This window comes from Sarcophilus harrisii, chromosome 3 (assembly GCF_902635505.1).
Source record: "Sarcophilus harrisii chromosome 3, mSarHar1.11, whole genome shotgun sequence".
Lineage (NCBI taxonomy): Eukaryota > Metazoa > Chordata > Mammalia > Dasyuromorphia > Dasyuridae > Sarcophilus > Sarcophilus harrisii.
Window position 1 is genome coordinate 500785190 of NC_045428.1, and position 17210 is coordinate 500802399.

At 37.2% G+C, this 17210-nt stretch overlaps 1 protein-coding gene across 2 annotated transcripts in view; it reads right to left on the reverse strand.

Moving 5' to 3' along the window:
- Nucleotides 1-545: 545 nt before the first annotated feature.
- The window catches only part of PPME1 (protein phosphatase methylesterase 1), a 98679-nt gene continuing 82014 nt past the window's right edge, over nucleotides 546-17210 (reverse strand). For both annotated transcript variants that reach the window (XM_031961426.1, XM_031961425.1), the window contains exons 12-14: nucleotides 11525-11589; nucleotides 3455-3522; nucleotides 546-1999 (exon numbers count right to left, since the gene is read on the reverse strand). In XM_031961426.1, coding sequence (XP_031817286.1) covers nucleotides 1981-1999; nucleotides 3455-3522; nucleotides 11525-11589 — 152 coding nt within the window. In that variant the 3' untranslated portion in view covers nucleotides 546-1980. The remainder of the gene's footprint in view (nucleotides 2000-3454; nucleotides 3523-11524; nucleotides 11590-17210) is intronic.

Here is a 17210-nt window from a genome sequence, read left to right on the forward strand (position 1 = left end):
TTCACAGATTTCACCATTCTACCAAAGGCGGCTATGACACTAACACGGTTAAGAACACTTGATGTACTAGAAGGAACACTGTATCTGTCAAAATATCCTGGGATTTTGTTTTGATACTCAACTATAACCCACCTCCATAAAATGGGGATAATGCTTCTACCACCTACCTTACCCCAAGAACATTTTTCCCCCCACTTTATAGAGGTAGATACTGAGGCCCAAGGAATCTATATTTACATCTGATCAGATCTGGCTGGAAATGGAATTAGGCTATACAGAAAGTTAAGATTGGGCAAGGGATGAACAACTGGGTCTAGACTCTTAAGCCTCCTAATTTTTAGGCCAGTGTATTTCTTCTTTTCTGCTAGCAACTGCCCAGCAGTGAGTAAGCTGGGCAGGATGAGTAAGACAGATATAAAGTGATCCTGATAGAGACAGCCTTTTACAACTGTTAGGAAGATGTACTGGACCCTGCCTGAGGCCCAATTCAACCTCAGACATTTCTCTGCCACCCTCTATGGAAAGACGAGTCAAAGAGAAAGACAGACAATGCCATGCCAGATAGGCTGGGAATATTTATTTTCTTTAAACAAGATCATAAATACCAAAGGAACAAAGCGAGTCCCAGATGCCTGACTGTGTAGTAGAACAGAGTGACTTGAGGTGAGGAGCAGGGTAGGGCAGGAGCAGCACCTAAGACACAGAATAGGCATGGCTTTTGGGGACCTCCCCCCAACATTAGGGAAACATGACACCTCCCCTTGTGGTGGAGGGAGTGAGGAGGGGTCAGCTGTGCTGCTTCTATGAAAGGAAACCCATGGAAACTACTCAGGCTGTGAAGAGGTGGATTGGGGAAAGGCGAACACACACTTTGCACCACACCACAGCTCAATGGTTAACAATGAATGGGCTTAATCTCGGCAACTCCCAGGATAGGGTGCACTTGTTCAAGCAAGGCCAGATGGTTGTAGATGGGTGACACTGGGAAGGCAGAAAAGCCCAGCCAAGGGGAACTGGTATAATGACTCCACTCCAGGAGGGGGTAATATAAGACACAGCCAGAGCTCAATGTCTATCGAGAGAACAGTACAATCTGGTCTACAGTCTGAGAGATAAGATAGTACAGTACCCATTGTACGGGTGGAAAAATGTGCTTGGATTGGACCCTCCCTGGTTTCCCTGGCAGGCTCTGGCACATGCAATATTCTCCCCCTCCCTGATCCCATGTGCCTGAATCACACTGGGAATTGTGCCTAAAACTGGGCTGCTGTCACCCCTGGAGCAGAAGCAAATAACAGCCCTTATAGTGTGCTGAAAGGATCAAACCATGGAGAAAACAGTAACCTGATTGGTCATTTTATTTAAAGGAAAAAAAAGGCTCCTCACCCCTAAACATGGCTATGAAGTACTTTTCATATATACTTTGGATGTCTAGGGCTAGGCCAAAGAAAAAAAATCCCTTCAATACCCTTACCTTCCCATTCCCACCCCAAAAATGGGAAATGGTGTTCCCAGCATTGAACTAGGCCACCTCCTGCCTTCCCAAAAGGAGACTGGCAGGGCCCAATTAGTCTCCCCAAGACTGAAAGCAAGGAGCTCACTTAGTGGCTTCAGTCAATGTACTAAAAATGTGGCAACTCCACTCTACAATTGGTCATTTTGGTTTAGAGAATATGGCCCCTTTTGGAAGGGGGAAGTAGGGTAGAATGGGATGGAATGGGAAAGAGAGAAGAAAACTTTGGGGCCCAAAATAAATTTGGAATTTGGGACACAGATGCACATTAAGGGTCTTGAACAAAATATTTTGTCAAGAATACACATAAAAGTTTTACATGTGTTGGGGACACTAGTTCTATCAATGAGCAGATGTCTCATGGCTGGGCTGGGCAGGGGACAAGGTGAGGAAGATACAGCTACATCACAGTGGCCTCTGGTGTGGTGTATTTACAATGGATCTTGGTGCTGAAGGACATCAGGACACTAACAGCCAGGGAAGACACTGCCCAAAAGAAAGAGAAGGGAATGACAAGGATTATCATTAACATTTGTCTCCACATTCTCTGCCCTCCCATCCTTCAAGGCTCAACTTAATTTCTAATTTTTGTTTTAGGATGCCCTTCTCGATTCCCCAGCCCACAGTTGAGATTTCTTTTTCAATAACCTAAAGGATTTAGGGTTAGGGTTAGGATTTAAGATGCTATTTCAAGTATGAATTTCATCTAAATTATTAGATTATAAACTCCACCTAAATCACATTCCTCTAGCACAGTGCTCTGACCCTTAATATTAATTGAATGAATTGCATTTCCCCAACCAGACTGGGAGCTCCCTAAGAGCAGGATCTCCTTTTATTAAAAGGACAAAGTTGGGCAAATAGTGGGTGTAGAGGAGAGAAATTCCTACTTGTTAAAGTGATTGTTCTAAAACAGCTGCTCAACCAGAGATCCACAGATGGTAAGCATCTTTCAAATTAAGGCATGGATCAGTTCAATTAGGAGAAGGTCCTCAGACAAATGCAAATTAACCAATTCAGAGAAAGTGAAAATATAACTCGGTGGTTTTTTTTTCTTGTTCAGCTAAGTGATTACTTTGCAAAGCTATTAAGATCCACAGCTCATGTTACTTGGCTTCAGTCCTTCTCCCCTTTCACATGCCTTTCCTCAAATCAGGATTTTCTCAAAGGCATTAACTATGTCTTTTCCCTTAAGCATTAGAAATATGAACCTTAGATTCCCTTCTTCCCTCTGTATTTCCATCATACAGCATCATGGGAAATGTAGAGGACAAAAAAACCTTGCCTTTAAGCATAATATAGTAAGAAAAGCACTGGATTTGTGGTGAAAAGAGCTAGATTTTAGTTCTAGCTTTGTCATCTAAGACCTTTAATTAAATCAATTTCTCTTGCTGGGTCAATTTCCTTATGTGGGAACTGGAAACAGTAATAGTTTAAAAATATTTATATTTATATATATACAAAACTATTTTATATATATATATAAATATATTTAAGTATATATATATATATATAAAATAGTTTTTAAAAATAGTTTAAAAACCTATCTCAGGGAACAGATAGTTGGTGCAGTAGATAGAGCACCAGACCTGAAGTCAGGAGGACCTGAGTTCAAATCTGATCTCAGACACTTAACATTTCCTAGCTGTGTGACTCTGGGGCAACTCGCTTAACCCCAACTGCCTGAGCAAAAACAAAAACAAAAAACTTACCTCACAATGTATAAGAATCAAATGAAACATTTTTTGTAAAAATGCTGTATAACCGTTAATCCAAGCTGAAGACAGCTTTACTGGATGATTATTAACTATCAGAAATTAGAAATATTTGAAGAATGAAATTTCTCTAAGAAAGAAGAAGCAACTGCTTTGCTAAGAAGGTAACTGAGACATTGACCTTAGGAGAGGTTCATACTAAGTCTTTTTGTTCCATCCATCTTACCATTGAAATCCACCAATGGGCTCTGTAAACCTGTGACGAATCAAGAAAGTTGCAACAGCTTCGGCTACCTGGAAAAGGGAAAGAGAAAGATCATTGGAAAAATTCAAGTTAATTAAGACACTTGATTCAAAGAAATGAAGACTCTTAAGTCCCTCTCTGCTAGAATACAAGTCAGGTACCAGGTCAGATGTAGCTCTATTAAGAAATCAAGACCCCTAATTACCTCAGCAAAATAAATAAATAAATAAATAAAAAGAAAAGACAAGAGGAGAGGGAGAGGGAGAGGGAGAGAAAAAGGAAATAAGAAACCTAGACCTTTTTTGCCTGAGAAGCCTGGGTGTACCTGGGCTGACATGAGTTTTCCCTAAATAGGCTCAGAGAATATAAGTTGAATGTGATATTCTTATATAAGAGAATGTGATAGGAGTGATTTATATGACTATATTTACATGCTCTCTGTTACCGGGGAAGCACAGGCCAAAACAAAAAGGTATCTGGCTCATCTGGAAAGGATATCAGAATCCCTATGGTTCAATCCCTTCACTTGAAAGATGAAAAACCTCAGTCCTCAGGAGATTAAATGGCTTGCTTCAGGTCACAGTTATCCTGACTCCAGCAATCTTTTTTTTTTTTTTAAATAGTCTTTTATTTACAGGTTATATACATGTGTAACTTTACAGCATTAACAATTGCGAAACCTCTTGTTCCGATTTTTCACCTCTTACCCTCCCCCTCCCCCAGACAGCAGGATGACCAGTAGATGTTAAATATATTAAAATATAAATTAGATACACAATAAGTATACATGACCAAATATCACACAGTCTCCCTTCAATAGTATGCACTGTAACTACCTAATTTTACAATAGAGAAAACTGCAGAGAAAGGTCAAAAAACAAGCATGTTACATGTGCCAGGACCTGAACTTACTTCTTATGGCTCCAAGAATAGTCATTCTTTCTATACATTATGTACTACATTATGCACTTTCACGTAACTTCTAAGTGTAGCGCACACATAGTAATTTGTCCAATCATTCTAAATCTTGGGATTCTAAAAAATTCCAAAGCCTCATCCCAGTCCTCTTATTTCCCTTAGCATATATCTCATCTCTCTGTGCTTTCCACAATAACCTCTCATAAGAAATACTGGAAAAAATAAATCACAAATATATGCTTGGGTAATCATTAAAAATTAACCTGGAGTAGGGCTTTGCGGGACAGAGCCTGCAACCCATAAAGGAGATAAATACGCAAAATGTCCATCAGTCCTACAGGGGATTCTTTATATCCAAAGGAATCTCAGGAGGGCAGGATAGTAGAAAAGGGCAGAATTTGAATACCTACATAGTTCTTTTCTTTTTTTATATATTTAAAAGCATTAATCTGACTGGCACTCCAAATATGAGATATTTTCCATTGGCCAGAGAATGTATGATCTACTACTGAAAGAACTGAACCACATCCACATCTCCCTGTTATAAAGAAAGGACAACACAGGTTCTTGGAGGAAAATAAAGGGGGGGGGGGGGGGGGGGGGGGGGGGGGGGGGGGGGGGGGGGGGGGGGGGGGGGGGGGGGGGGGGGGGGGGGGGGGGAGGGAGAGAACAACCATGATGAAGACAGTGACAACTTATAGGATTGTTATAGATCTGTTGCAAAGGATTAAAAAAAAGAAAATCTATAAGGCATGTTACTTAGTCCTTCAAATTAAGTAAATACATACCCTGAACACATAGGTACTTGATGATAACAACAGTAATAATTGGGAGAGGACAGCAATAAACATATTGAAAAATGTGGAAAGGGAAAATAATGAGTAGAGAGAATTCTATTCCTTGATTTATGACACCACAAACAACATTAGTTTAGAGTAAACTGATTTTCAAAAGATGAGATAAGGAAAATTAGCAAAATCATATCCCAAAATAGAAAAGTTACAGAGGAGGGAAAAAGATATGTAACTATGGAAAGTTTGACATGAGCCCCAATTAACCTAGATCATTTCAAGAGCATTGATGAATGGAACAGATCTACATTTTTTTTAGTGGTCTCTTCATTACCAAAACCCAACAGATTTGGACAGAACACCTCAAAACCTGATGTTTTATAAAAAGAAGTAGAAACTGCAGTGAAGGGTAAGAAGTTGGGTTGGCAAATCATTTCTAATGGAGCAGTAATGAACTGAACTAGCTATACCCAGAAAAAGAACTCTGGGAGATGACTAAAAACCATTACATTGAATTCCCAATCCCTATATTTATGCACACCTGCATCTTTGATTTCCTTCACAAGCTAATTGTACAATAATTCAGAGTCTGATTCTTTTTGTACAGCAAAATAATGTTTTGGTCATGTATACTTATTGTGTATCTAAGTTATATTTTAATATATTTAACATCTACTGGTCATCCTGCCATTTAGGGGAGGGGGTGGGGGGGGGGTAAGAGGTGAAAAATTGGAACAAGAGGTTTGGCAATTGTTAATGCTGTAAAGTTACCCATGTATATATCCTGTAAATAAAAGGCTATTAAATTAAAAAAAAAAAAAAGAAGAAGAAGTTGGGTTGGGTATGATCAAATATAAATAGAAGAAATCTGTGCCCCAGGAGTGGGTATTCAAGTTATCTTAGGAAAGTTTGTAAAAGAATAGGGAAAAAAAACCCAAAACCACAGATAGTAGTGTTACTCCCTTTTCCCAAAAGAGTGACTAAAACAACTATCGACCTATATGTTTAATCTCCCATTGCTAAAAAATCTTTATGAGAATGTTTTTTCTTTCTACTGAGGATATCCTTAATCCACAGAAGTACTTTAGAGGTACAGACATTACAAAATATTATTATGTTTAGCATCTGACCCCATAGAAAAAACTATTGCTATAGGCTGCCCATAAAATAAACTTTCATACATACCATTAAGATCATATTGTATAAGACACTGATAAATGTAACCACAGACACACTGCTCAAATGATCCTCTCATAAATCAAGCTAGGCAAAAACAAAAACTTAAACAAAAAGAAGGATGGTTACCCAAATGTTCACTAGCATCATTACTAAATGGAAGGAATCCCATAAAAGGATGAAGTTCCTTTGATAATCTTATTTGCAGATACTATGTTGCTATTCACATCAAATCCTAGAATACCCAAGAGCCATTTCAATGAGATCCACAGATAATAAAAATTGTTAGCCTAGCAAACCACACAAGAAACACCAAATGGATAAAGACTGTATTCTTCCCAACCTCACCCCCAATTCGCCCTAGCCTTTCTGATCTGTACTTTTGATTTCAATGGTACAGAAAAATTCTATATGTAAATTCCCTTCCACAGCACAGATAAAACAACTTGGCTGTAACTTACAGATTTGGGAAATTACCTGCAGCACTGGGAAATTCAATGCCATCTCAGTTTTCCTCTTACCTGTCTGACCATTCTTTTTCATTTTCTATATGGGTCATGCCCACTTACTGTGGGTGTGTCTTCCAAGACATGGTCATGGATCTCAGTCTCTTTCTTTTATCATGTCTTGCTTGGTGATCTCATCAGATCTCATTCTTTCAGTTATTCTCTTTATCCAGCTACTTCCCTGATCTATATATCCATTCTATGATGAGCTATACCTTATACCCCAGCTGACTTTTGGAAATTTTGAATTAAAGATAATTCAAACTCAGCATGTTGAAAACAGAACTCAGTGTCTTTCCCTCAAAACTCTCCCCTCTTCTGAATATCCTTTCTACTCTTGAAGGTGCCATCAACCAGTTACACAAGCTGGAAACCCTCCTCCTACACATCCAAACCTGTAGTCAAATCCTATTGCGATTTTCACTAGTGTATAATTCCTTTCTTTAATTCATACTATACAGACCTCTCACCCAGACTATTACAACAGCCTTCTAATTGGTCATTGCTTTTTCTAAAGTGCATCTCTGTCACCTTATCTGTCCCTTTCAATTAACTCTTGTGACCCCTATCCCCTCCAGAATTAAGTACAAAATTCTGTCTGGCATTTAGAACCCTTCATAATTTGGCCTTTCTTTATCTCTCCAGTCTTCTAATAAGTATTACTTATATAAAATCTATGACCATTTTCTTGTAGAGGATATTTCCCCGGTTGTTCATCATGCCAAATGTTTCCTCCTTCTTTCAGCTTCTTTGGTTTCCTTCAAGACTGGGATCAAATTCCATTCTCTACAAGACATTTTTCCTATCCTGTCACCCTTCCCCTGCTGCTCTCCTCTCCCCATGCTTTCACTAACAATGACCTTCCATATAAACAACACATATAACTACACGTGTGTTTTGTTCCTCATTAGGATGTGAGGTCCTTCAGGACAGGGGGTGGTTCTGCTTTTCTCTGTATTCCTAATACTCAGCACAATGCCTGACATAATAAAACACTTTTTAACAGATAATATTGCCTTGATCACAATCACACATCTAGTATGAATCAAAGGCAAGTCTTAAATCTATTTTTTTCTTGGTTTCAAAGTCACTCTTCTATCTGTTGTGCCATAATACCTTTCAAAAATGTATATTTCCTATATAGACTTTAAAGTCAGATTTGTAAAAATACAAGTCATTCCCCAATTGATAAATGGTAAGAGGATATGAATATGCAGTTTTCTGACAAAGAAATCAGAGCTATCTAGTCATACGAAAAAATGTTCTAAGATACTAATGATGAGAACATGTAAATTTTAAGTACCATCTCACACTATCAGAATGGCTAATGTGACAAAAATATTTACATCAGCTTTCTGTGGTAACTAAAAATTGGAGTTCAAAGAGATGTCCATCAATTGGGGAATGGCTAAACAAGCTGTGATATGTGATTGTAATAGAATATAATTGTGCTATAAGAAACGACAAGCAGGATGATTTCCAGCAGAAAAAGCTAGAAAGACTTACATGAATGGATGCATAATGAAACATAATCAGGACAATGCCGTATACAGTAACTGCAATATTGTTTGATGAAGAACTGTGAATGATTTAATTATTCTCAGCAACACAGTGGTCCAGAACAAATCTTAAAGTCTAATGATGAAATATACTATCTACCTCCAAAGAAAGAACTAAGACTTTGAAGATAGATTCAAGCATGTGCTATTTTTCACTTTCTTTTTTCTTCCATTTTTCTCTTGCTATTTGAATCTTCTTGTATAAAAGGATTAGTATGGAAATATTTTACAAAACTGCACATCTATAACCTATATCTGATTGTTTACTGACTCAGGAAGGGAGGAAGGACACAATTTGGAACTCAAAATTTTTAAAATGTTAAAAAAAATTTTTTAAAGAAAAAAAGAACATTAAAAAAATCATGTTAGGCAGTTGAAAAGACAGCCTTATTGTTTTATTCCATAATTATGTATATCTTGGACTTGCACCACAGATGGACAATAAGTTGGATCCAGAATTGAAATGGAAGAGAAAAGCAGTTTTGTAAAGCATTTTAAATCATGAAACACCAGCATTTCAGAAAAACTAAAGCTGTTGATGACCCAGAGGGCAATGGTAAATGACAAATAGTGGGGGTTTAAGTAGGTTATAGCATATTATCAATAGTGAATTGAATGTTTGTGTGTAGAAAGAAAGAAGCTAAGATGCTAAGCATTTTTACAAATATCTCATTTGATGTGACCAATGATACAAAGCAAAAGTATCATCCAGGATATCTATGACTGGAAAAATAGATAGGCTGATTGTTTAGCAAGTTAGTGATACTAGATGTTGATAACCTGCGTACTGTACCAATTATCATTCATGAAATACTGAAAAATCCAAATGACTGCTCCCTCTTAGAGGAATTTATATTTGTACAAGAGTTGCTGTATTTAGTCCTTCATGCTAAAACGAACCATAGCCATCATGGGTGATGTCTTGGACTTGCATGTTAATTGACTTTAAGTGAGGCAGAGTTGCCCAAAGTCATTAGTCTCACTCTACCAGAGTCACTGAAGTCCACAAAAGTCAGTACAACTAATGATGTCCCAGGTTATGGTGGCGTTTTTGATGTCTGATCAAGGTCCAAGCACTCCACAGAGATTGCTTCTGCTCCTTCATGGCTGTTGGAACCAATTATTCTCTCTCTCTCTCTCTTTTTTTTTTTCACTTAATAGTATTTTATTTCCCCAATTACATTTAAAATAATTTTCAACATTAATTTTTATAAGATTTTGAGTTCCAAAATTTCCCCCTCCTTTCCCTTCCCTTTCCCCACGACATTAAGCAACTGAGGTAGGTTATATATCTACAATCATGTTAAACACATTTTCTTTTTCTTTTTTTTTTTTTTTGTCCTTTATTTTTTTTTTTTAATTTAATAGCCTTTTATTTACAGGTTATATGTATGGGTAACTTTACAGCATTAACAATTGCCAAACCTCTTGTTCCAATTTTTCACCTCTTACCCCCCACCACCTCCCCCAGATGGCAGGATGACCAGTAGATGTTAAATATATTAAAATATAAATTAGATACACAATAAGTATACATGACCAAACAGTTATTTTGCTGTACAAAAAGAATCAGACTCTGACATATTGTACAATTAGCTTGTGAAGGAAATCAAAAATGCAGGTGGGCATAAATATAGGGATTGGGAATTCAATGTAATGGTTTTTAGTCATCTCCCAGAGTTCTTTCTCTGGGCGTAGCTGGGAACCAATTATTCTCATTTGTCTATTCTATCAAAGGAATCTTCACATGCTTGGAGTAGAGATCTTCCCAACTCACTGAAGAGCTTGAGGTCTATTGGTTGCCCTCAACATGGTTTAGCTTGTCTGTCAAGATGGCTTTTACTGGGATGTGACCAGTGAGCATGCTATGGTATCCTGGAGCCACACATGAGAGTCAGATGATAGGTGGACACCAAAGATGGAGGAGCAAGCCCTCACCCCAGAAGTGCTAGTCTTCCTTGAATAACCCAAAACCCAAGAATAAGACAGTATGAAATGATATAGATGGGTTGTTAACCTTCTCCAACAGAGGGAGTACTTCTACTGCTCATGAATACATGAAATATAAAAGTAGCAGTGAGAAACAATTATTAATATCTTAGCTTTAATTATTAAGGTGAAAGCATAAGATATAGTATATAGAATGTGGGAGTTTCCTTCTACTATGCCTTGGCAAGACCCCATGTGTAGTATTATGCTCAGTTCTAAGCTATACATGTTAGGAAAGTCATTTGACAATCTGGAGTGCATTCAGAAGAGGAACACTAGGGTGGTGAGGAAATTTGCTACTATGTTATGTGAAAATCAACTGAGGGAATTGGGGATCCTTAATCAGAGAAGATAAGACTTAGAAAGGACAAGATCAACTATTTAAATATCAAAGGGGTTGCCATGGGGAAGAGGAGGCAGATTCATCTGTGCTACCCTAGAGAGCAGAAATGAACCAAGAGTGATGGTAAGGAAGTTATGGGAAGGCTGATTTTGGGTCAAGAAAACTTCCTATAATCATAGCTGTCTCATAACAAAATGTGCTGCCTTGGGAAGAAGTTCCAAGAAAAGGCTTAATGAACACTAAAATAAGATGTTTAGAAACATCTTCATGCTGATTCTCATGCAGTGCCTAACAGAACTTCCTGGCTTCAGAGAGAACCAAATACTAACCAGACACTAAGCAAAACTATGGGACTGATTGATCATCAACATATAGGTAATCTCCCACTGCTACTATCTTTTATTTTCTTTCACATCACCTTAAATATGGGTCCATGAAATACCTACAACCCAAAGAAATCCTAAGTGTGTCCCATAGTGTGCCTGAGTCTCTGGGTAGCTACAATTGATAGTTTTGGTCTCCTAGAGCAACCTGACTTCATATTACTAGTGAATTGACCTGAGGATCAGAGATTGCTAACACAGAACTCTAGGAAATGGTTTTCTGTCTTTAACTCTAGTGATAAGTACAGGATTAACTGCACTCCAGGAACCAGGTGACCCTGTTCCCTTTTATGTCCCAAATCTTCTTTATCCATGCTTTTCTATTCCTAAAACATTCTAAGTCTAAAATCAGTAAACTCAAGGAGCAAGCTGTAGATTTGCACTCACCTTGTCAGGAGCATCTTCATGAACTGCATGGCCACACTGAGGAAGTACCTGCATCTGAAACTTTCCTGAAGAAAAAATAAAATCAGTATCATTTTAGTTATGTGTTTTCTCTGCCCACCCACGCCAGTATAATAAGTCATTTTAACAGTCTCCCTGCTCCTCTGGACTCTATATCCTGCCAAGAGGCTTATAAGGATCGTTGTAAATACAGCAAAACCATCACCTTTAGTTTTTATTAACAAACACTAAGACAGTGTTTTCAGGTTTTACAAAATACTTTCCTCACAATACTGTGTGCAGTTGGTAGCAAAAGACGTTCTCCATTTTACAGATCAGAAAATGAAAACCAAGAGTAGTAAACCGATTTGCCCTGAATTGAGTAGTTGCTAAGTACTAGAGCTCAGGTCTCTCAAGATTCCAAATTCATTGTTCTTTCCACTACATTACACTGCCTTTAAAGTTTTCAAAAGATTTTCCAAAATTTCCAAAATCCACCGGAAAATGGAGAAAACACTAGATTCGGTCAGAAGATGTGGGTATGAATCATTCCTTCTTTACTTTGGTAGATTTCTCTTAGTTTTTTATAACTGCTTTTCCCTAGTTTTCCTACCTATCTATTTAACAAATCCTTTCTGGCTGCCTATATTGGATACTCCATGATTCTGGGTAAATTCCAAAACTCTATCTTAAGTCCTTTTTTTTAAATCTCTCTATATCCTTCTCTTAAGGCTTTCATCAGTTCTCAGGGGTAAATTGGTCATTTCCAAGCAGATAACCCCCAAATCTTTATACTTTTATATATCTTTATAGTGTTATTCTCTGTCTTGTAATCTGATTTTTTTTCCCTTTTGCTGAGGCAATTGGGGTTAAATGATTTGCCCAGGGTCACACAGCCAGGACATGTTAAATGTGAGACCAGATTTGAACTCGGGTCCTTCTGACTTCAGGGCTGGTGCTCTATCCACTGCACCACCTAGTAGTCTCTTGTAGTCTATAACTGTAACTACCACCTGGCCAATTCTACTGAGATGTGTTTTCAAATTCAGTATGTTTAAAAAAGAACTTATGCTTTCTCCCTCAAGACATTCCTCTTCTAACTTCCTTCTCTCTAGTGAAGTCATTATCCTTCTTTTTCATGGTTTTGCTATCTTGGTGACACTCTTTATCCTTCACTTTACCTCATCTATCATATATAATATATACATCACATTCAATTGCTTCTTTCAATCCCATAAACCATGAACCCGATTCGGACAGCCTTTTGTCAGGAATACTGCAATACTCTCTTAATTAAAATCATGGCCTCCAATTTCTCCCCTCTCCAAAGTATCCAAAAGATAAAAGAAAAATGGGGGGGAGGGGAGGGGAGGAAATGAGAGCTATGCAGGAGAATTATGAAAATTTGGGGGAAAAAATCCATTAATTTGGAAAAAAGAAGAACAGAAACTGACCAAAGAAAACATCTTAAAAAATAGAATTGGCAAAATGGAAAAAAAAAAAAATCAACCAAACAAAACATCTCCTTTAAAAGTGCAATTGGCCAAATGCAAAAGGAGGTTAAAAAAAAAAAAAGCTAATTGAAGAAAATAATTAAGAATTAGAACTGGACAAATGGAAATGAATAGCTCAACGAGACACCAAGAATAAGTCAAACAAAATCAAAGCATCCAAAAAAATAAGTTTTCTTTCATGTTACTCCCCTGCTCAAGCTTCAGTAGTTCTTTACAGCCTCTATAAATATTAACTCCTAAACTTAACATTATAAGTTGTAAATAATCCATCTATACAGACTACCTTTTTAAACTGATCTTATATTTACTCATCTTCATGTACTCCATGGTCCATCCATAATTATCTCCTCTAAATTTAGCACCCTGAAGCATACCCTGGGACAGGTAGTCCTTTGTGACTGGAATGTACTGCTTCCTTTTCTCTGCTTCATCAGATTCTTTAGCTTTCCTAAAGACTAATCTTAAGTATTATCTCCTATAAGGATCTATTTGATTTATTTAGCTCCAGTGACTTCTCCTTATTTCATTTCATTTACTTATCTTTTCAAAAATAGTCCCTCCTATCCCACCAGACTATTAGTTTCTTGAGGGAAAGAACTGTTTTGCATTTTGTCATCGTATAACTAGCACCTGATATAGCCTTGTGCAAAGCTGGTGTTTGATGAAATGAAATGATGACTTGACCAGTATATGTTGTAGAGGGAACCTTTCTTCAGGTCAAGATTACCATAAGGCCTCTAGTGCCACACTTTATATTATGATTCTGTAAAAAACATGCAAGTCTAAGCCAGATTTTGGCTTAGGTAGTCTTTCCACCTGCAGTACATGAACTGAGTTAGAACCAAGGGAGAAAAAAAGTGATGTAGGAGCAAAAGTTCAAATTTGACCTTGAGATTTAATAAATAGCTGAGATGAACAAAGAGACTGCATAAAAGTATCTGAAAGAACTAAATGTACCATCTGTTAAGGGGATATGTTGTCAAGGAAAGCAACTATGACACAGGTGTTCTTTTGTGTCAAAAATTGCTGATGGTCCCAGAGGCTAGCATCATGTTTCATCTCCACATGAGCACACAAAGAAACCAAAAGGCGAAATCAAATGAGTTGGTAGATAAAAACGACCCAGGGCTAGCTGTTCATCTTCATTGCTTTACATCATTTAATTTCAAATAGTCCTGAACCAGCAAAATCTCACTATGAAGCTGACACCACCCCTTTCAGCAGATAGCAGAACAAATCTTGCACTCTTTGCAAAGTGGAAACACAGACTAGAGAAACTTGTCATGGAATGGTAGAAAAAACCCTAATGAGTTTATAAAGGCTTTATTAGGGAAAGAGAAGATAAATGAAATGATAGGGATATGGCTCTACATAGACAGGATGATAATAGTTGGGAATAGCAAGGAAAAGACAAAGCTGCTTTGATTTTCTCTCTCAGAGACATCAATTTAAGGACCAGAAAGAGTATTAGGGAGTTAATACTCAAATTAACTAAGGAGAAAAAGAAATCAGAAAAAGAATCTGGCTGCCATTGATGAGTTCAAATAAATGGCCCTCATTATATTGAAAAAAATAATCAGCTGGCCCTCAGATACTGAAAAACTGGTACACATGACTGCTATGACAATACTAATAATTTTTAAAATAACATGGAGAATAGTAGAGATAACTATGGACAAATGTGCTGATTTTCAAAAAAGAAAAAAATTTAATCTGAAAATTATAATACAATTCAATTCCTGGCAAATTCTAAAATATCTTTCTAGAGAGCTGGTCAGTGAACATATATAAGAAGAAGTAATAATCACAAAGAGCTAGCATGAGTTCATCAAAAACAGGGGAAGGGGTACATAAACTAAGCTTATTTCCTTTTCTGAAGGGTTACTAAAACATCAGGAAAATACACAGATAAAATTCAACTATATCTTAATAAAATATCTGATTAAGGTCTATCTTTATCAAGATAAAGTCTCCTAGGGGCAGCTAGGTGGTGCAGTGGATAGAACATCAGCCCTGAAATCAGGGGACCTGAGTTCAAATCTGATCTCAGACACTTAATACTTTCTAGCTGTGTGACCCTGGGCAAGTCACTAAACCCCAAATGCCTCAGAAAAAAAAAAAAGATAAAGTCTCCTGCAAATATGGAAATGTTTAAAAGAATTGCTTGCTGTCTTGGATAGGAGGGAGAGAAAGGGAGAAAAATTTGGAAAATAAGGTTTTTGCAAAGGTGCATGTTGAAAATTATCTTTGCATGTATTTGGAAAAATAAAATACTATTAAAAATCACAGAAAAACAAAAAATACAAAGTCTTCTGGAAAACTTGGAAAAAGGAGGTCAAAAAATTTGTACAACTGTACAAATTCTGAACTGGGACTGAATGATTAATCCCAAAGGATGGTCATTAATGGTGTAATGTTAATTAGGAAAGACATTTCCAGTAGTGTGGTCTGGGATCTCTGCTTGATTTGTGTAATTTTAATATTTTTATCAGTGACTTGGTTAAAGGATAAATAGACACTATCCTTATGAAATTTGTAAAAGACATTAAAAAGGGAAAGGAGAATTAATAGATTGGATAATAGAATTAATATCCAAAAAGATTTTTACAGGCTAGAATAATAAAAAATTTAATAGGGATAAGTTTAAGATTTTACACTTAGATTAAAAAAAAATGACTTCCTAAATATAAGATGGGATCGGGAGAAGAGGGAGCTATAAATGGTTAAATACCAATTTGTTTGAAAAAGATATGGAGAAAAATGAACGAAAAGCTAAATATAAATCCAGTCTTTATAATAGTGTCTGACACACAGTAGGTGCTTAATAAAGCACTCTTGTGATTGCTTTTAGTATCCTGCATTGGCTCATCATTCCTATTGTGTCATGCTTCCCTACCTGTCTATGTATTTAGTCTTTGTCTCATCTTTGTCTTTACAATCTCTTGGTGACCTCCTAAGTTAACACGGTTGGCTATCATCTCTATTCCAATGACTCTCAGACTTATATCCAGATTTAGTGTGTCTCCAGAGCTCAGCATTCCCAACTGCTTACATAGCAATATGAATTGGATGTCCCTTAGACATCTCAACAAATTCCAAAAGAAAATGCATTACTATAATGTCTGTGCTAGTTCTCTGGAGGGCATCAGGATTAATCAGAGTCGGGATCAGTCAAAGTCCTTGGTCTTTAGGAGAAATGAAGGGGGCAGGCAGACTGCCAAGTGGCTCGTCAAAAATGGATCCTGGACTCTGGAGTCTAGAACCTGAAGTCTTCCCTCCTGAGTGTGCTGAGGAAGAGAGCTTCTGACCTTCTCCCTAAGCCCTCCAATCCTTCCCTCTCCTCTAAAAACTCTTCCAAACATGCCTAATCCCTGTCAAAGGTATTACTGTATTTCCAGTAACTCTGACATGCAAGCTCAAGTGTTATCCTTGATTCTTTTCTCTCACATAACTCACATAGCCAATTAGTTGATAATGTTGTCATTTTTACTTCCACAACAATTCTCAAATTTATCCTCTTCCCTTCACTCTCACACTCACTACTCAACTTCATGTCCTTATCACCTCTCCTCTGGGTTACTGCAATAGCCTCCTAATTGGGTCTTCAGGTTTTAAATCCCTTTCTTTACCCTAACCTCTGTATTGGGGGCAGTGATTTCTTTACATGCAAGTCTAATTATGTCACTCCCTTATTTAATAAAGTCCAGTGGTTTCCTTTTCCTTTAGGATCAACTATAAACTTCTCTGTGAGTCACTTAAAGGGATTTATGAAATGGCCCTATTCTACCTTTTCCACATCATTATATTTCTCTCTGTTTCATATATATTATAGTCCAGCCAAAGTGAATTTCTTACTGTTTCTTATATCTGACAGTCCATTTCCTGTCTTGCAGCTCTGTCTGTCCCATAATGCCTAGAATATGCTCCTTTTCTTCTTCCCTCTACCTCACAAAATTCCTAGTTTGAGACTCAGCTCAAGCATCACTCTGCACATAAAAGTTTTTCCCAATCACTCAGATGCTATTATCTCCCCTCAAATTATTTTCTATTATTTTGTGTGTGTGTGTATATATATATATGTGTATGACTATCTGTATATATTATGTAACAGCTATAATGTAAGCTTCTTGAGGGCAGGGATTGTTTCATTTTTATCTTTGTATCTTTAGTGAGTA